Source organism: Dermacentor silvarum, chromosome 11 (genome assembly GCF_013339745.2).
Source record: "Dermacentor silvarum isolate Dsil-2018 chromosome 11, BIME_Dsil_1.4, whole genome shotgun sequence".
Taxonomy (NCBI): Eukaryota; Metazoa; Arthropoda; class Arachnida; order Ixodida; family Ixodidae; genus Dermacentor; species Dermacentor silvarum.
In genome coordinates, this window is record NC_051164.1 from 86,061,358 (window position 1) to 86,082,267 (window position 20,910).

At 42.3% G+C, this 20,910-nt stretch overlaps 1 protein-coding gene across 1 annotated transcript; it reads right to left on the minus strand.

The window, feature by feature from the left end:
- Positions 1-1,067: 1,067 nt before the first annotated feature.
- On the minus strand, positions 1,068-20,361 carry LOC119433872 (dnaJ homolog subfamily C member 25 homolog). The gene is made up of 10 exons (XM_037701153.2): positions 20,173-20,361; positions 17,331-17,359; positions 17,165-17,230; positions 13,632-13,685; positions 13,050-13,104; positions 12,148-12,254; positions 8,503-8,574; positions 4,530-4,595; positions 2,487-2,813; positions 1,068-1,223 (listed from the first exon to the last, which is right to left on the minus strand). Exons 1-10 carry the CDS (start codon positions 20,282-20,284, stop codon positions 1,104-1,106), a joined length of 1,008 nt encoding a protein of 335 aa, XP_037557081.1. The 5' UTR covers positions 20,285-20,361; the 3' UTR covers positions 1,068-1,103.
- Positions 20,362-20,910: the final 549 nt, after the last annotated feature.

Sequence of the window (20,910 nt, forward strand, 5' to 3'; positions counted from 1 at the left end):
GACAGTGATGTCACTGGACTTCCATGCTGCAAGCAAGCTATGAATTTATCACTAACCAGCTTTCGGCAATAAAATGGTAGCTGTTTAGAACCCAACCAAAGCAACACTGGAAACAAGAGTCAGTAGAACAGCAAGATTTAGATTGGGCAGTTGTCAGCTTGCAAAAGTTTTCAACTTGTTACTGCCTAATTTGTCTCAGTATCATTCTCAGAAAAAATAAATTTTAAAAAACTCTCCACATTCCAGCAAAAAATTCTGAAAATAGCATCAGTTGCTGTATTCCATATTCTGCTTTCCTTGGAGGCTGCACACATGCACATGTGATGTGTACAGGATTCATTAAATTGAAAGTACTTGTGACAGCAAGTTCAGGTTTATAATGCACACAGTGTTGCTGATGTATGTGCTCCTGCTCATCAATAACTACTTAAGGCGCATATTGACAAATTAGTACTAGTGAGGCAAAGCTACTGCATGCTTTGGTGAGGGTTCTGCGTTTGTTGCAGTATGGCATTGTGATTCCATCTAGCATGCACTCAACATATGGTGATTGCTGCCTCCTAGATTTCTATGCACAACTTAGTGTCTTTTTTTGGCCCTTCTATTTTTTTTTTTTTTTTGTGCTTGATTAGAAATACGACACACATGAGGTTTCCGACAAAATGACATGAACCAATGCAAACACGATGTATAACTTATCCCAAGTAAAATTTTGCATGACCAGGCATTTTGGAGGCACATATGACACATAGGAGGACTCGCACAACACGCTTCACAAGCCAGTGCAAACACTATAACTTGCTGCCTCATATAAACCGATGCATGGTCCTTTGCAGAAGACAGGTACACAAATTATTAGTTCCATGACAGATTTGACTTGCAAGCTATCAATGAAAGACATAAAAACTAAAGAAACACAGTTAATTTTAAAAACCATACCAACCAATTAGATGCATGATACCACCGAGATGTAATGGGACAGAGGACAGACCAATAACACCGACACTGGGTTAGTCACGCCTTCACACTCATCGCAGTGCTACTCACAGTAAAGGGCCAGCCCAGTGAAAAACGTAAAAATAATTTATTGCCCTAATCCGGGCTCAGTCTTCGAAAGTGATCTGCCCAGGGCCATGGTTCTTCATGTACCGCCGGTAACTTTTGTACCGGGCGCTTTCCGCAAGCTTGGCTTTCATCTCGTCCTCCTGCTTTTGCTTCCACACCTGGAAAAAACACCACGTGATGCCAGAGTGTCATCTGCATGTAGGTTGACATATTCATTCGTGAGTACACTGACTTGCACTCGCTCCATTCATTTCGCAGGCATGAGATAAAGCGTTAGTGAGTGACGAAGGGTGTGAGTAGACAGAGGCATGAATGGGGTTGAGTGCCAGTGAATGAGAGTTAAAACAGGAGTGAGTGCCAGTTGACGTGAGAACAGACGAATGTCAGTGATGGTGATAATGAGTGGACGTATGAATGGAAATGATTAAGAACGTGAGTGAGTGCCGACATGTGAATGAGTAGATATCCTGTTGTAAATATTAGTGAGCGAGTATGAGAGAGTATTAGCTTATGTACTGCCGAACTATGCATTTTGCAGTGTCACATGGTATGTGCAATCAAGACGTGCATACAATAAGAACATTGGTTTTGGCTAGTTACTGTATTTACCCAATTCTAATGTATGCACTGTTTTTTCATTTTTTCCCAGGAATGTGGTTCCAAAAAGTGCCTACACATTACAACTGCATATGAAGCCGCATTTGCAGTATTGGCCAGCACTGACAACAGCCTACCACGAGAGCCAGTCAGCATCATCACCCTTGTCATCACGAGATGGCGACAGAACAAGTTTTTGAATAAGTTGACCACAACAACGCACTGCTTCAATAACAAAAGCTCATTTGTTATTTTACATGTTAGGCTAGTGGCAACAGAGTCCCCATCCAATGTTTTCAGCACTGCGGGAACTTGCATGCATTGCAAGATGAAGTGGCGAAGTGATTAGTTGAGGCATGGTACCACTGTTCCATTCGTGATTGTTGTGGAGTGGTTACCTAAGTTCAGATTATAAAACAATCCTGAAACAACATGCTGTGGTCCGTAGACAGCGATAAAGAGCAGTCTGAGTGTGAAGATTATCATCATTAAGTATGAATACACTTACATTTTGTGAAGGTGCATTGCGCAGGTTTCGTCCTTTTCGGATTGCGAGACATGCTATGTTATTTTGTTATAAATCGAGTGTACATTAGATTTATATGCACATAATTGTGTTACTTTGAACCCATAAAAACAGGATGAATTTTAGGATCGGGTAAATACAAAGTTAGAGTGATTTACGATGCATCATAACTCTATAGATGGAAACAAGGACATTAAATATGACAACCTAGAGAGCAACCAGGTGTTCCTTTTCAAATGGATGCACCCTATGCACGCACAAAATGCAAAAAAAAAAGAAATGGCAAGATGTGTGGCACCTTGAAGTTCTCGGAGATCCACAGCTCGTCGCGGAAGAAGCCCTGCCGATCGCGCTCCTCGAGGGCGTCCCACTGGGACTGGGAGAGCGCCATCTGGCGTCGGATGAGGTACTCTTTCTCGGGCAGGCCCAGCTCCTCGCCTCGCAGGTTGAACTTTATCAGCCAGCGGGCCTGCCACCAGAGGTAGCTGCCCACCGTGTAGGGCAGCAGCACCAGCTGGACCCAGAGCACGTGCCGCACTGTCGGCTTGCTGTAGCCGCCCCGGATGTCTACCTGCTCCTCCAGGATGCGCTTGAGTGTGTTCTCCTCTTCCTCCTTTATCTCTTCCTGTAGGCAATGGCATCAATGCAGTTAATAACCAGCAAAACATCTGTGCAAGAAAGCCTGAAAAATGGAGCCCCAACAGTGGTGGTGCCTCTCACTGATGAAGCTGAGCACAAAAGAGCTTACTGCTAATTTGTTTGCGTTTCGTCCCAAGTTCTGCGTTCGCTTGCTTGGCAATAATATGCATACAAAGAACAAATTTTCTGCTGCTGACAACGTTACTTGGTTATAACAAGGCTCATCGACACCTAAACAGCAACATTCACATCTCATTTGCAGACATGGCGCCGCAAATACTTAAAGGGATACTACCATAAAGTAATATTAGGTTAAGCTGTATTAGTGAATTACTCTCCTGGAATTTCGGAATGGACACTCTTACTGTGAGAGGAGGCATGGTAAAACCAGAAAAGATGAAAAATTCGAGGACGTTTAGGCTTCGCTTTTAACAGTGGGACGCGATGGTGTTATCAGGCCCCGTTCGCATCGCATTTTTCTTTGTGAGTAGGCTTCACTACAACACCCAATGTGGGAAAGCCAGCTTACAAAGACCAAGCTTACACCAAACCCCTTTAAGTCGGCTTCACTTTCAAACACAAATGCATTGCTGGGAAGACTATTTTCTAGGAGCACTACAAACCATCTTATATCAAAATGTGAAGGCCTTAATTGTTTGCTGTTGCCCCGAGGCATGTGGGTGTCCAACTGCCGAGGCGAGTGACATCTGGATGGGGTTTTCGCAAGTAACCTACCCGAGCACCCCGCTATTATGGTAGAAATGCTGGAAAAGGGGTTTGTGTTCGAGTTTCCTCGTAACAGAATTATGTTTTCTCATACATTCAAATTACAATCCGATGCTATCATGTCTGTAGGTTGTAGTTAAGTCGTACTTTAAAATTTTTCTGACAGATTTTACTTTGAGAAATTCAATTTTTGTTCATGAACGCCTTGTGCCACACAGAGGGCCTGTGTGGTTCAGGATGAATTTCTCCGTCACGGACGCCAATGCTTACGCCAGCGCCGGATTTTCTGCGACATGGGGCCCTTAACGCTATCGTGTTAAAAACAAGATGGGTGGTGACAATGTTGCGAACCATGGCATCATAGTGACACCTCACCATGGACAGCGTCTCCTAGGCGCTTGTTAAGTTGTTAATGGTAAAGTTAAAAGATGACCATTGTTGTCTAAAGGGGCCAAAGACTGAACTCAGAGTGAACTATTACTTACAGCTTCTACTCAGCCACAGTGATTCAAATGTGAAAAAACTACTTTGGAATCTGTTACTTCGCACTGGCGTACCAGTGCTGGGGTTCCGGTGCTAAATTGAAAAAAGTAATCTAACCTTCACTTTTTCTTCTAATTATCAACCTGTTGTCGTCAAATTAACAAGAATGAAACTTTGTAAGAATACTTTATCTGCCTAAACTGATTAAGTGTCTCCCTTTAGTGTCCCTTTAAGCAGCTTCCTTACACTGTCTCAGATAAATGCATTATTTTGCAGAACAACTTTAAAATGGGACAGAACACAGACCACGCAAAGCACAATGTACAGCTTTAAGGTTGTTTGCAAAACAGCATGTTTATGTATAACCAACTGGCCTCAATTGCCGCTGTACTTGCTTCCTTACAATCACAGAACAAAAAATCCCCATGAGAGTGAAGCTCCCATAGAAGTGAGATGTGTTTGGAGATTTGTGCAGCCACCAGTGCAGACTCACTTTTCTTCTCCTGTCCTTTTTCTTGTTTGGGTTAAACAACCCTTCCTTTTTGGCAATCTCCATGGCCTGCATGTACGAAAGTTGAGAAATTAAAAAAAAAGGTTAGATAAACAGCTACATTACTAGCCATCTGATTTTCAGCCCAAGTACCCCCATGAACAGTGATATGCAGATCAAGGCTTCTGCAAAAAATTTTTTGATGTCTTGTCACGCAACCTGAAACTGAAAAGTGCACTTCTGACTTAGCATTACGAACATTGCAGTGCACACATTAGTTTCAGGTAGTCAGTATGAGTTGCCAAAGAATTTTTTAGTTTTTTTTGTTTTCTCAGAACTCCGTCTCAATACTACTGATCAAGGGTGTACCACCACCAGCATAAATTTAAACAACGCACTCAAAATATAAGAATGCCTGTTCCATGAATATAAAAGAAAGTGGGATGTGCAATTGCTTTGCAGCCGGTTCCTAAGCATTGGATGGTCTAAAATGAACCTTCTGGAGCATCAATTAAGCCACTGTTACAAATGCAGCTGAACCTGGAAATGCAACAATGAATTCGAGTCATTTTCAACTCGTTTGAACTAGAATGCACGATGATAGTACATAGCTGCAAACAAAACCAATTGAAAGGTGACGGTAAAACCAGGTGTGCAATACAAGTACATATACATTATAGCAAATCTATCAGTCTAGGTATATTGTCACATTATAGTGACAGTGAAGAAGAAAAAACTATAAGCAAGTGTGAATAGTTATTCAAACCCTTTATTGGGCAAACTTGTCCTCAGGAAGAAAGCGACACTCACATGATGACAGCGGCGAGCATGGTCATCGGCTGTCGAATCTATTCCCACTGATCAAGTCCATCAGCTATTTATACATACACCAGCATAGATTTCACAGCAATTGCTAATGCTTGCATAGATTCAAGATAGTAAAACACTATTCCCATCATGCTTGCAATCTGACCAGACGTGCCTCACTATAGAATTGGCAATCAAGTTAACAAAGCTTTCTATACAGCAAGCACATCTTGCACCAAGTGACAATTTGATAATCGAGATAGCACTTGGAAAGTGGTCACTGACAAACGACTCATCGAACAAAAAGTTGCAGTTTCACCCAGAAGGCAAAGAATCGATTGCAATAGCAAATTAGTATACAGCTATACAAAGTAAGGATAGTAGGTTTATTGGCCGTATAAACTTGTAAACATTCGCTTACTAGCTAAATTAACGAGCATGGTGTCACACACGCACAAGCAAGCATGAACACATCTCACTCGATGACTGTGCGCATTTGCTGTCAAAACGCTAGACTGAGAAAGTGCAGCGGCAGCAGTGAGCGAATTGACCTTCGCGCTGCCTCTCGCTTCAATGGGAACTAAGCAGTGAGAACACAGCACACACGTAGCTATCAGCACTTTGCCCCCATCGCAGATCGCTTTCAAGATAAGGCCCGTGCAGCCGCGCCATGCGCACCCGCCGTGTTCAATGGACAGAAATAATTGGCACCTGAAGGGTGTCATGTATGATAAACACATAAATGGTATACGGCAGCTAGTTTGGTACAGCCAGGTAACATGTGCTGGACAAGGTGTAAGACAAGGTAACTACAGTTAAACCTGGATATAACGAAATTGACAAATTCCCTGAAAAACTTCGTTATATCCAGGAATTCGTTATATGGAGGTTCGTTATAAGCAGGTTTAACTGTAGTACACTAGTAAAATCACTGGGAGTACAATAGAAACCTCAGCCTTGAACCGAGATCTTTGACAAGGGTATCTTCGTCAAGGTCCTGACAAAGGTGCGTCCCCTTGTGGAAATGTTGGTTCCAGGCTGAGGCTTCCATTGTGTGCCTTCTGTGGATCACTTCTTCAAGTCTCTATACACCTTTCCGTGGCCCCTTCGTCTAATTTGGATGCAATAGTAACATGGCATACCAAGTTAACAAGCAGCATAAGTTATAGTTTTAAAACATCCCAGCAGAAATCATCCCACGATCACTGTCAAAATTAATGCGATTAGCACTGAAGCAATGTACCAACACAACGTCTTGTCACTGCTGAAACGCGTCATCTATGAGGCGGGTACTACAGCCAGGCTCCTCTCTCTCGCTTCACTCTGAACATGCTGTGCCATCTAGCACCAACACCGCAAACTATGCGTGTGGTGCGTATCTAAATACTATATATTTAGACAAGATTGTCTTACGTGACCCAAGTTGACGTGAAGGAGGTTTATTGAAGATCCCCGACACATACCCAGCGCCATATACTCAGTAACCCAAGTTGGTCCAACGGTTGGTTTCGAGCCCAGTTCCGTCAGCATAGCAGCCAAATGCTCTACCCAATAGACCACGGACTACCCAGTGACCCAAGTTGGAGTGAATGAGAATAGACACGGACGGGCGGACATACCGCAAGCTGGGTGAAGTTCCCAAAGAATGTTAATCGCATTAAAAAATGATGACAATCTTTTTCTCCCCAGTACAATAAACTGAGTTATTACTGCTCATCCTGTGGTACCGCGAACATTCCCCAGTTCAATATGCTCAGTTTCAACTGCACATCCTGTGGTACTGGCCACGTTCAGCGACATTTTAATCACATATTGCACTGACTAGGAGTTCAGTGCCCATAATCGCCTGACATCTTTACCTGTGCCTGCAGTAAATGAAATAAATTTCTTTGGAATAACACTGCAAATGACAGTCATACTAGGCGCACAAGTTAGCTATGGCTATTACAAAGCCACTTTGCTTTTTACACACAAAAAACACTGCTTTCACTTTCTGCTTAATCTTAATAATTAAGAGTGTGTGAACATTCTAAATCCAGAATATGAACTGACCAATCCTGTTTCTAATAGAAGTACATGATAACTGAGAATTTACTTCTTGAAATATAAGGTTTCTTCAAATATTCTAAAGCATTGGAACCTCGATAAATGGAAAACGCTTAAACGGAATTGCCACTTAAACAGACCAACAGCCCCACTTTTTCAAACTTCGGGTAAACAAAACTAGAAATTACCAAAAATAAACCTGAGTACCTAATCCAGCAGCATTGCAACAGGCATCGCTGTTAGCGCTTTTCCTTTCCAGGTTTTGTTACCAGTTCCATAACCTTAACCCCAAGGTGCCTTTTGCTGGCTATTGTTGGTGCTGTAGTTAGTGTGGCTTTGTTGTGGCTTGGTGCGGTTTCTTTCTGTTGGCAGTGTTGGTGAGCTGTGAGTTTGCTTAGCGTTTCCGAAGACTTCAAGAGTGGTTGCTTCACTAAAGTGGCAATGAAATTTTTTTTTCTTTTTGTATGTATGTTTTGTGCTTTTGTTTTGCACACCTATTATACTGCTGTTGACAATAAAGTATGTATCTGCCCCTTTACAAAAGGGGCATCTTGTGTACCCTTGAGCTTTGAAACTTGGCAAATGAAAGTCCTGATGAACTTATTTCCCTGGTCCCTAGAGCTATCGTTTAACAAGAGTCCACTTTGTATCGTGTACCAAATGTGATCACTATGACTATTATAGCCTGACTCCCACAAAAGAAGGCCCATGCATTTATACAGGTTCATTGACCACTAAACAGCACCAATCCGAAGCCAACCAGCAACTGGTTTGTTGGCTGGTACCAAGTAATAGTAAACGAACTGGCAGCTATGGTAGCTTTTCACTTTTTTTGCTCTTTCACAAGTAGCCCAGCTGAATGGATTTCTAATACCACCATGCGACTTCAGAGACATTTTAATAGCCACCCTACCTCTCCATGTTTCTGGCTCTACTTTTCAAAGCAGGAAGACATTTGGCATTTGATTAGAAAATCTCACTATATTCAAACACCCCAATAATAAGTAATACAATCCAAGCACTAAACTTCGACGAGGTGTCCACCTGATTTAAACAGAACTATTCAGTGGTCAGTTGTTATACACCAAGTCCTGCAGATGAAAAATAAAAAAGGGAAACTCACTCTGAGCCTGTATTTAGGCACTGTGATGAGATGGTCGATGGCAGCATGATACCTGTGCCATGCACCGTAATACTGCAAGAAAAGAAGTCATAGTCCGATCAGCAACCATTACTGGTACCTCAATTAGCACCAAGGCAGATGTTCAGTCAAGGCAGTGTCAGGACCTTCATAAGAGCCGGAACAACCATTAATCTAATGCTAAAACACATCAGTTGTTTCGTTTAGCTCTAGCTAACATTGTGCACTGAGGATTTTATTTGTGTATACAACGGTGTTACAAAATTGCACTAGCTAATACCATATATTGAGATATTGAACTAAATGTAACAACTCCCCCCTATAATGCCTTCGGCTCGGAGGGTATTACTAAATAAAAAAAAAAGAGGCACCAAGAATCAAATGAAGATTGCATTGTAACATAAAATATATGTGCAAGCTAAATTTTATATGTTGCATTCAAAGGTTTAGTAAGATGCTTAACATTACTGTCATGGACGAATGAAATGAGAACAAGTTAGGGCTAACTAGAACCACCTGTTCAGGCTCTGCCCAGGGAACAAGGGCTACTCGAGAGTGGATTCCAAGAGCTGCCAAGCTATGAACGGATCAAGCAGACAGTTATAGGTGTTGGCTCACGGATATTAAGATCTAGATAGGTACAATTTCCCCGTGACAAGGGCCTCCACAATCTTATTTAAAGGGACACTAAAGACAAAGCTAAAGTGATCGATTAGTGCTCAAGTATCTCTAAGGCGTCAATATTGTCGCGAACAGAGCCTTAGTAATCGAGAAACTGAGGTAAATGCAGCACCTGATTAGAGACTCCCCTGGGACATTCAAGTACTTGCCCGATGATGAAGGCACTCCTCATTTAAATTGTGTCACTAGCACTCAACCGCTGGTTATAAAAACATCATTGTACTGTATTATAAGACGAAAGAAAATGCTACTTGACCAGTTCTATTTCATTTTTAGAAAAGAGAACTCATTTAAATTACACTGTTGACAACGACATGGGCGGTTATAAGGTTTGTTTTTGCTCGACTCTGCGCTACCCGCGCTTTCGAGTTTCAGTAGTTATGTTATCGCGTAGTGCTGCACTGGTTTTACTGGCTCGCGAAACTCGCACAAACTGCAAGTAGCAGAGAATTCCACTTCTATGTGATATCGCTGGATGCCCAAATGGTCCACGCCAGCAGCACATCGTACTGCCATATCTATTGGGTGCCGTTTTACTCACAAATGGCAGCAAAGGGCGGTGATGGCGCATGCAACGTCACCACTCCCCGGTTGGTGTGGCGGGAGATTTGAATTGCCATAAAAGGTATTCGGACCCTTCAGACGCAATTTTCTCGTAAACTAAGTCTTTTCTTTGCACGAAACAAGCATTGTGAGGTTTCTGGGATCATATTTAAACAGTCCACGTCGATTTAGTATTTGCCTTTAGTGTCCCTATAAGTACGCATCTATGCTGCAAGGCAAGCAGATCAGGGGGAAAAACAAAAACAAGAACCCATTCTTTCAAGTTTCGACCTTTCATGTGATGTCAGCATGATTTCAAGTTGCCCACTTAGTTTGGGGCCTACACCATCTTTGGTGACTGTATTACACAGCGGTGCAGAATTGCACTCTTGAGTTATTAATCTTAAGAAGGTTTCCATGTTACGCTATGTTTCAATTGTCCACAATACAGTCAAACATTGTTATATCTAATATTTGTTTAAGCATATATTGTTACATGCTGATATCTATCTGCAATCAATGTTTTACGTTTAGTACTCCATTATGATCCAGTAATTCATATATCCATGACTGTTATACCAAGGTTATACTGCTTTACTGTCACATGTCAAACAGACACTACAGAGCAACACTAAATCAGTTTAGCCTGGTAGAGTTTCATTTGGCAGAAAAAAAGCTGATTATTACTAGACCAAGCGAAGGCAAAAACGCTCCTTTATTGAGCCTCAGTACCGGTACATCAGCGTTACATCTCATATTGCAAAAGTATTTTCTCGTATCTTGCTGTTTGACAATGGTAATATTCCCAAAATTTCCTAGACAATGTCTTCGGTTCCTTTGGAACACAATGCAGTCCTACTTTACCAAGAAACAATTACTAAGTTGACTCGATAAGGTACTGTCAAAACCTGTGACATCACGGTAAGCAGGGGCGGCTATTTTGTAGCAATGCCTTTCCGATGCTAATGCCTTTTCGCGCTTGGTCAGTGGTCAAAGCGACGGTCCGCTCACGTTATCAACGGATCAGCCAGCCGTGAGCGGTGGATGATAAGACTTAGTATAGGATAAAGCATAAGGCATCGCTACAAAATACCGGCCCTAGTGCGCAAACTACAGAGCAGTGTTGCCGCCCGTCTCTCATCATTGGGTCCTTCATGACTGACGAAGCCTCCTCTTAAGGTAAAAGTCGGCATTTTGCTATCACAGAAGCATAACTTAATTATCATAATACTACTAACCTAATGTTCTCTTTAAGATCACATACTTTTAACAATGGCAACGTATCTCAGGCACACATAATGGCAGCTACAAGTGGCATGAACATGATTACAATGACACTAAGCTGTGCACATGCATGCTCTTGATGAGAAAGCAGTTTTCAAGAGAGCATCTGCATTACAATGACAACCCCACACCGCCCACCCTCTGAGAACATTCGATGAAAGCTAGACATTACGCTACACATGCTGAAGTGTGTTCACTTTAGGTGCACTGAGCTAGAAGATGGCCCAACGACATTTGAAATCTTAACAGAGTTCTACAGAAGCATTTCCTATCACCATCGTCATTAACATACAGGTAAGCCCTTTGCGGTAAATTTTTCTAGAAGAGCATGCAGTAGTGAAAAGGAGGCACTTATGACATTTTTGTTTTGTCAGACAATTTCAGCAAACACCTGATAGCTGACTAAGTGGCCTCACTGATAAAGCAGTCAACATAAAACACTTTCATACTAAATGTGACAATTTGCTACCTTGTGATAATTTTGTAGATAGTATAAAATTCCTGTCAGCCTATCTACAGTAACGTAATGATACATTCAACTGGTTGTTTCTGAGTGTTCTATATCAGGGCACTTTACATTCCATTTATCTAAATTGCCCTGGCTACATTCTACTGATTGGTTTCAATTGCCCTCCTTGGTCAAGCCACACCTGACACTTTTTTCGGGAGTGCCTTCAAGATGTGACTACCCCTTGCCTCCCTTATTTCCGCACCGCCGTGTCAGCCTAAGTGGCTTGCATTGCACCTGCCTCCTGCATGTGCTCTAAGGTGGCTCTGGTGTGCTTGCTGTGGTATGCTCTGGGAGCACGCCACACATTTAGCTCGCATGGGCGTCCTCAAGCTCAGATTTCAAGTGAGCGCAGGGTATTACGCACTCCAACAAGAGAATAGAGGCCACCAGTCAAATGTGAGTAAAGTGTTTAAAATCGAAGCTGGCATACTTCTGTTCAAGATTTCGTGGTTTTGAAACAGTCCTGTCAGCTGTAAAAATTTCACTAGGCCAAACTTCAAGTGTCACCTGCTTCTTCAAGTTTGTCACCACCGGCACTCAGTAACAAAATAGAAAAGACATCCAAGTCCGTGCAGAGCTATGTGACAAGCATTATAAATGGTTCGCACCTGAACGGCTGAGATGACTGTGATTGTGACTGCGAGGACGATGCGAATGTCAACCTTAGGTGCCATGCGCTTGCGATAGTACCGGTAATAATGCCGGTATATTGCCTCTGAAATATGAGCAGCACATATCGGATTACCATCAAGGTACCACTGAATCACTTCAGATTTCACTGTTAACAGTTTCAGATTTTACAATCTACAGAAATCAATCAAGCAAACGATGATTTGAAAGCACATTGGTATGATAACATTGTACATCCATGCAAATACAAATATACATTATTAGCTCCAGTACATCTTGCTACATAATGCAGTTGTTATGCTATAGTAACTCAGATTAATCAAATACACACAGATAGTAACATTCCAGCAAAGCTGGTTACAGGAAATAGTGCTGAAGAGACATAGAAAAAAGAATCACATACTATAAACAACTTAATCATGGCAAGGACCTAAATATGCGTGTTTTTTTTTTGCGAACAGTCTGAAATTTATAAATATAAAAATTCACACGAGTGACTTTTTTATTGACCACTTTGTTAACTTTAGCGTCCACAGATTACTCAGACACTACAACATGGAATAAAACTGAGAAAATTTATCTCAAAACAAGCCAGTTACAAACTAAATTCAAGAAATTGTAGCTGACTCAGAAATACAAACGATAACATATGCTCACCAGTAAACATTACACTAGAAGATAACTATGACAAAAAACAAATTTAAACAGGTAACCCAAGTATAAATGCTGCACATTCAAATGCATGTAAATGCAATGTGCACTAAAAAATAAATGCCTAAATTATTATTAAAGCTTTTCGCATCACACAAAGCATGTATATACAAAAAATAAAGAAACAGTAGAGGCCATTCATACAGAAGTTAAAAAATCTGCTTAGTACCTGGGTTATCCAGCATGTCATCATAATCTTTTCGAGATTCATCATCCTTGAGAATCTGTGAAAGATATCACAGCAAGCAATGAAGAAAGTCGCACAGCAATCTTCACAATTTAAAACCTTCCCTGGCAAACTATTTTGTGCATATTTAATTATCAATGTATTTACTTTTTATTTGCTACAAAGCATGAAGTTGATTAAAGTGATATGTGACCTCTGCATGCTTTTGAAGTATTGCTATTGCGAGACTTATGCTGGAGAGAAAGACCTCAGAGTCAATTAGGGATTACATGAGGTTAGATAACCTTATCGTTGAGATCAAAAGGAAAAAGTGGAGTTTGACAAATTGTGCAATAAATAGAACCATCTACTATACCAGCAATTACGGGTGACTAAGAAAGGGAAAAATAACTTGAGGCAATAGTGATTGGATTAGAAAAGAGAGATTGGATTTAGGTGAAGCAGGACAGGGGTAATATGAGATATCTGGGACAGCCCTGGGGCCTGCAGGAGGCTTAATTATGTAGACCGTGATGAAATTCTGCAAAATCTTTAGCCAGTGAAATTTTCTCGTCTATCACTCACCTCATAAGCAGTCGCTATAAGTGTGAAACGTTCGGCAGCCTTGGCCTTTGCCTCCTGGATCATAGAGAAAAAAGAAAATAGAAGAGGTTGAATTATCCATGCAATGCAAGGCACATCACTTAAAACAGTTCAATTCCATCCTGTCACAACTGCACTTCGCAAAACATAGCACACAGGGTCAAACAAAGCACCAACAAAACAATGTCAGAGTGACTCACGATGACTGTCAATGGTAATGTGTAGCATTAAATCAATATAGCCACGCAACGAATTGCCACCGTCGAAAAAAGTTATGCATGAGGCATGCAGTGCAGCAGGACTGCTTTTTCGCGCTACGCTAAGAACACTCGGCGCCACCTAGCGCTGCCACCACGAAGCCTGGGCTGGCATCTGAAATGAACGGCACGCCGGTACGTGCGAATGTTGAGAAACGCTTTATGTGACCACCGGGCTCCTCTTTCGTCCTTTCTGGACACGTTGCGCCATCTGGTGGTGCTGCCGAGAAGTCAGCGTGTGGCCTTCGAGACGCGTGGCACACTGGTGCCTGCGAACGCAGAGTTGTTCTCTCGCTTGCCCCACCCCGAGTGGCGCATACTCAGTGACCCAAGTTGGTGACAGGTTCATTGAAGAGTGGCACCCACCCACTGTATTCATGATGCAGCTCGCTAAAGCGTTGGCATGAAATACACTCATTCACATGTGGCACATACCCAGTGCATTTAGTGCGCAGCCTGCTAATGCATCGGGTTGTCGTCCTTGAGGAACCTTTGCGAAGTGGGTTCGATTCCGCTCAGCATCGGAGAAATATAAGGGATCTTTTTCGTCATTGTAGAGTGGCACATTCTTGGTGGCACATGCTTAGCTACCCAAGTTGGCATCCAAGACATTCAGTGAAGTGGGGTACTCCGGAATAATTTAAATCGGCACATACTGGGACATACCCAGTGCTCCAAGTCGGCGTCAAAGAATTTTTTCGAACAGCGGTGTTTACCCAGTCCCGCATCTACAGTGACTCATGTCAGCGTGAAAGAGCAATGGCTGCAGTCTGATGCACTACCCATTCGACCAAAGACAACCCAGTGACTCTTGTAGGCGAGAAAATGGTACGTGAAGTACCCAAAGAATGCTAACGCACTAAAAAGAAGAGATTGAATGATCCATGCAATGCAAGGCACATCAATGAAACAGTTAAATTCCTTCCTGTCACAACTGCACTTTAGGATACATAGCACCCAGGGTCAAACAAAACATCAATGAAACAATGTCAGGGTGAAAGGAAAGGGCACATGTTCACACCATGCCTCAATGTAATAGTCAAATTTCGATACAACGAAGCTGTACTTGCCGCGAGAAACTTTGTTATGTATACCGAGAATTTCGTTACATTGAGGTTGCGTTAATTCAATAGAACTAAGATGGGGAAATACATATAGTTCGTTACATTGTGAATTTCGTTAAATTGAGGTTCATTATATCGAGGTTTGACTGTATATAAAAACAGACTTTTTCTCAGGATATTTACTGAGAGTAACATGGTATCCAGTGCATTCACCTGCAATGTGTGCTTGCATTTCCATCACTCCTCAATGTAATATGTAACCCAATATGAAATACCCTTAATGCAGTCTTTAAGGTAGTAAAGTTAAGTCCTAATATACACCTAACAGAGTCTTCAGGGTAACAAAGTGAATCGTTGTCCAGCAAGGAAAAACAAATTTTCCTTAAGATATTTATTGGGAGTAATGACATGGTTTCCAGTGCATTCAGCAGCAATTTGGGCATGAAACCACATCACTCCTCCATGTAATAAGCAATCCCTTATGCAATACCCTTGTAGTGCGCTACTATGTGCTATAGTGATCCGACCAAAAAGACGACAACACGCCCAGCACTGCTGATGGTGCACAAGCAGTGGAATCGGCGGCTGCAAGATCGAAGGCCAGCGGCGCTTGGTCCCGCTCCCACCCGACTGAGCGGATCCTGTTAAAATATAATTTGTGGACACCAGGCACCATTGGCGGTCTGGTTTTTCCTCAAGCACACCCTTAGTGTGGTCTTTAATGTAGTAAAATGGAATGAAATGTCAAGCAAAAGAACAATATTCCCTGGAATTTTGTAAGATATTTACTGGCAGCAGACACACGGTCTCTGGTGCATTCAGCTGAAATGCCTAGTGCTTTCAACATTTCAGCTAAAGTTAGCTGAAAGTGCAGCTACGCCGGAGTTTTCTGCTCAGAAGCTTGATGTGCATTGTAATGAATGCACAGGCAAGCCAAAATTTGCTCCCAATGCAACTATCAATCACTCCTACTCTGCCCACTTGATGTCTGTCCTCACCTGTCTTCTTCCATTGTTCATCCTCCAGAGTGTCACCTGTGGCCTCGAGTCTCCCAAAGAACTAAAACAATGCCCATTCCTCGATAAAGGAATCATGAGGTATTGTGCATAAAATGCATTTCCAACAGTGGTCCCCACGTGGTCCGTGCCTTCATGGGCATGTCCAGAAAGTTTGCTACAGCTTGAACTTTTGCAAAGTGCTGGGTATTTAATTAATCGTGCAGTTCTCAAACTGAAGCTCATCACCAGAAAGCACGCGTGAAAGCATTTTTACAATTCACAAGAACGATCTTCAGTAATATATTCTACTACTCAGGAACTCTTTTGGTGGTCCTTTCAACCAGAAAACCCAATTCAAAGAATTTCCCATAAAGATAACCTATAAAGCTTCATATAAGATGATTCACAATACAGACTCCTTTATGTAAAAAGTGGCATACTGTAGCTGCCTACAGGCAAAAGCTGTACATCTTTTTTTTTTTTTTTTTTACGAAGTTTACATAAGCATGTCGACAAACCAATCAATGTACACTTCTGTGCATAGATCTCTTATGAGAGCTCATGTTCTCGTGACAGACCTATCACAAATCACAACTTGGTGCTGGGCGAGTTGGTTCACCAATATAGCACTAATAAGAGTTAACCGATATATAGTAATGAACACCGAGGTCTAGCCTGGCTATTATATCACAAGCCTAAATCAAAATTCAATTAAGTTTTATTTTGCCAGAACTAGGTTTGGACTTTGTTTAAATTAAGTGATGAAAAAACAAGGGGCTCAAGCTTACTGAAGTATGTCACATTAGTGGACGTCTTCAGAAGGCTAAATTAGCATATATTCTTACTTTCAGCAAAAACAAACCGACTGTGAAATTACGTTCGAAAAGTAGTAGTTGCAAGCCAATGGTGATCAGAACAGTGCCATGCCTACTACTAAAGAGCAGACTCTTTCCTGTAAAGTTATGATGAACAAAGTTCAGTTCAGACAAGTCAGTGCAACATGCTCAAGGATAAACAGCACGAAAGCACACACACAAAACACACAGAATGGGTGTTGTTTCTGTACACATGGAATGAGATACATTCTGCATGTACACACTTGTTTTGTCAGTGCTTTCTCACGCTGTCTAACCTTGAGTATGATGCCCAAACCTGGTGTGGATCAAAAAATAAATAAGTAAGCTACAAATGCTTACCTGTGTCTTGTGCATGTCAGGGTGGTACTTCCTTGCCAGCTGTCGATAAGCCCTCGCCATTTCGGCCTGCGAGAGAGTGCGGTTCAGTGTCATTAACTTAGTCACAAGTGCTAAATAGAAGCAAATGACACTAATAGCCCGGTGGCAAGTGGAAACCTGCACTAACCTTGGATGTGTCTCTTGTAATGCCCAATACTGAAAGGATAAAGAAAACCAGTTAGGCATAGAAGACAAAATGTGAAAAACAGAGCTCCCTGTTGTGACTATGCAACCAACCAATTTGCACTGCTGATAACATTCACCCCCCCTCCTACCTATATGTGAAATGGTGGCCGAACACTAGAACTAGATTAAGGCACCCATCTATTATCAAGAAATTATAAACCCAACTAAAACTAAGTTGAAGTATTGATTCATCCACAATATGTAAATGGTGTTGACTTCAATAAACCTTCGATCAGAAACTTTTTGCCTACTGTTGGTAACATCAATGTATTCAACCAGAAAATAAAGTGAATGACTTTTCATCATTTTGAAAAAAAAAAGAGGTGCAATAGAAGGTGTCTAATGAATCATATAACTGCCTTCTGAAGCCGGCGTGCCGGCCATCATGTAAGCTGATACACTAAAACAAGTCGCACGACAATGTGAACATGCCCTGCGTGGTGCCTCTCAATTTCCAATCAAAATCTACCGGGCAAAAGAACATGGCCGAGGCCAATGACCAAGTTGCTCATCCTCTCTCTTCACTTGAAATACCGTACATATCCCTTTCCACCCCACAGTACAAAAATCTCTTACAAAAGACCATTGCTGTGGTCACCCATGTGTGTCGTGATTAACAAAAATCGAGCCCCTGTGCTTCCCTTCTTCTCTTTCATATATATATATATATATATATATATATATATATATATATATATACAGGGTGTTTCAGCGAACACTTTCAAAAATTCTTAAAGGTTGCCTGTGGCAGATAGCACAATTCTAGTTGATGAGCTGGTCTACTCGAAGAGGCGGACATTACTTGCACAAAAAATTGAAATGCATAATCAAATAATTAACAAAAATTCACTAATTAAGTTTTTAACTAATTACCTGGTGGCCCATATTGCAATTTACAAATTGTAGCCGTGGAGTTCGCAAGGCGGATCCACATACAACGAATTCTCGGAATGACACCAGTTTCGAGATATTAATTCCAGAACTTTGCGGAGAAATGCGTTGGCGTTCCAGTTAGGTTCTTAACAAAACGTCACTTCATGCATTGAAGCTCAAAATTAACTGAAACGCCAATGCATTTCTCCGCAAAGTTGGGGAATTAATATCTCGAAACTGGTGTCATTCCGAGAATTCGTTCCAAGTGGATCCGCCTTGCGAAGTCCACGGCTACAATTTGTAAATTGCAATATGGGCCATCAGATAATGTGGGAGAACAGTTTGTACAGACCACTGAAGGGGCTTGGGCCCCCTCCGAAAAAATATCCCCGCTACATGCCTGCTTGTCAGCACTCACCCATGTTCCAGCTCATGCTGACGCTGACCAAAACTCGCTTGCGTTTACAGTCACCTCCATTCACACTTACTGGCAACGAATCAAAGTTCATGCTGGCGCCAACGCTCACTCAATGGCACACGCTCACACACATCCTTACCTCCACTCACGCTCGTCGACAGCCACTCATGTTCATATTCACATCCACTAACTGTCGTTTCTATGGTAACCGGCACTCACTCCTGTTCATGCACACATCTACTCACACCCTTTGTCACTCACTAACTGTGAAGAGCATATGAGTCAGTGTACTTGTGAGTGAGTCTGCCAAACTAAGGTTCAGGGACATAACCTGTCCAACAGAAAGTACGTTGGGGTACCCAGATATATAGATAGCATGTTTGCCCAAGGAGAAACCAGTTCTACAAGATACTTCTACTGTTTCTCCGTGATGAGGAACTGCACACTTATTTTGTTCCTCTGATATGCCATTCCGATACCCACGCGATATATATATATATATATATATATATATATATATATATATATATATATTGTCACACTGTGTAAGCTGATGTTTGAACAGCAGACCACAGCTAAATGTTTTATGTGGGCATCCACAACCAAATAACTTGCCATGTTATTTTTCCTGTAAGCCAAAGCTGAGACATTTCCGTCTCGTATGCACTACTGCACTTAAATTTGCAGCGAAAAAGGCCACTACAAATGTAAGCTTACTCTGTCCACGGGCTGACCATCTGCAAGTTTTTCGGTGCGAAGGCCACCGGACAATGAATTCGTGAACACAATTAACCGCAATGACGGCAGCAAAATTGAAAAAAAAAAAATGATGCGACCGTGACCGGTGTGCAACAAGGAAGGGATTGGGATGACCTAATGTGACTTCAAGACATCGCCGTCCAGAACATGTGCTTTCGCTAACCAATGTCGATATATCACACGCTGCGAGTTCTCACAGGACCTCAAAGGCCAGGCCGGCCAAGTGAAGCCCATGTTTAAATCGCCAGCCAGGACTTGCAAGCGGAAAATGTAAGGCGTCCTCGGGAGAATGTACGACAATTCTCACACGTTTCATACAAGCACGGCCACGGCCGGTGCCAGATTTTTTTGTCATTTCCGAGCAAAATAGCCCGACAACATGGACGCACGATTGATCCTGCATGAGGCGCATGTAAGTGAATACTTCCCGAAAACAAGTAACGCTGAGCTCTAACGAGCATCGGTGCCAAACAAGCTGTCTTGACGCATATGTTATGCAACAAGCGAAACTCGAAATCGGCGCCTATCTGCTTGTTTCACGGATACTTTCAAAGCGACGGCAGCTCCGGCGTAAAGACAGCGCCTCTTCCACTGCGTTGCCAATGAAGCGCTAAGTCTTCCTCGTAAGATGTCACGTTTTACACTTTCGGTAGGTCACGTCGTGTGGAAACCACGTCGTCGGTTCCTCAGAGAACCCGACCGTCCGTGGACGTGCGCGAGGGGATTCACTCACCATCGTAACAGCTCTCCCTGCCGCAGTAGAGACCATCGATAAAGGCGTGGGACGCGGTGACGCAGAACACAGTGAGGAACAAGAGCTGTAAGATCCGCCGGTGTCTTAGCATCCCGTCTCCTCACGGATCCGTCAGCATCACCTACGCGCGATGTCGAAGTGGCAGAAGACCCCAGAGAAACTGGATTGGCTTGGATTCGCTTCGCTCAGCTTCCGCGCGCGGCATAGCTTGGTTGCCAGACGCGTGGCCTGACCAGGACGTGGAAAGTGATTCGAGCTAACATAACTGCAAATCTTTGAGAGTCCGAGTGAATAAAATGCATCTAAACATGTCACTCCCTGCTACGCCGCTACTAACCCCGCTCCTCGAAAGAAATTTATTGTATGCGCCCATCCTAGTCTCCCCAGGAGCTTTTTTGAGAGCAGTGTTCAAGTGACGAAAGTTAAACAAGCAACTATCACATTTCTAATCACATAAATGATACCACAGGCATAACATAATAAGGCAAGAAAGAGTCTACCTAACAGCCAATTCCCTTTCTTTCAGTTCTTCATTTTTACTTGTTCCCTAACTTAAGCAGTAAAAAATGGTCGAGTCATGCACCCGTTGAATAACGACGTTAACTCTCTATAAACCTTACAAACAAAACAGGGCTATTTCACCTCGGGACCTATAAATGCGTGGTGGAACGTAAGTATAGGTAGCAATGCAAAAAAATTGCAAAGCTTTCATAATTT

Bases quoted from the DNA above. Each gene is read 5' to 3' on its own strand.
- LOC119433872 (XM_037701153.2), bottom strand. From the start codon at position 20,284: ATGCTAAGACACCGGCGGATCTTACAGCTCTTGTTCCTCACTGTGTTC. The intron at 17,360-20,172 runs GTGAGTGAATCC...TTATCCTTTCAG, and splicing joins CAGGGAGAGCTGTTACGATG to TATTGGGCATTACAAGAGAC. The intron at 12,255-13,049 runs GTACTAAGCAGA...CTCATATTTCAG, and splicing joins TGACATGCTGGATAACCCAG to AGGCAATATACCGGCATTAT.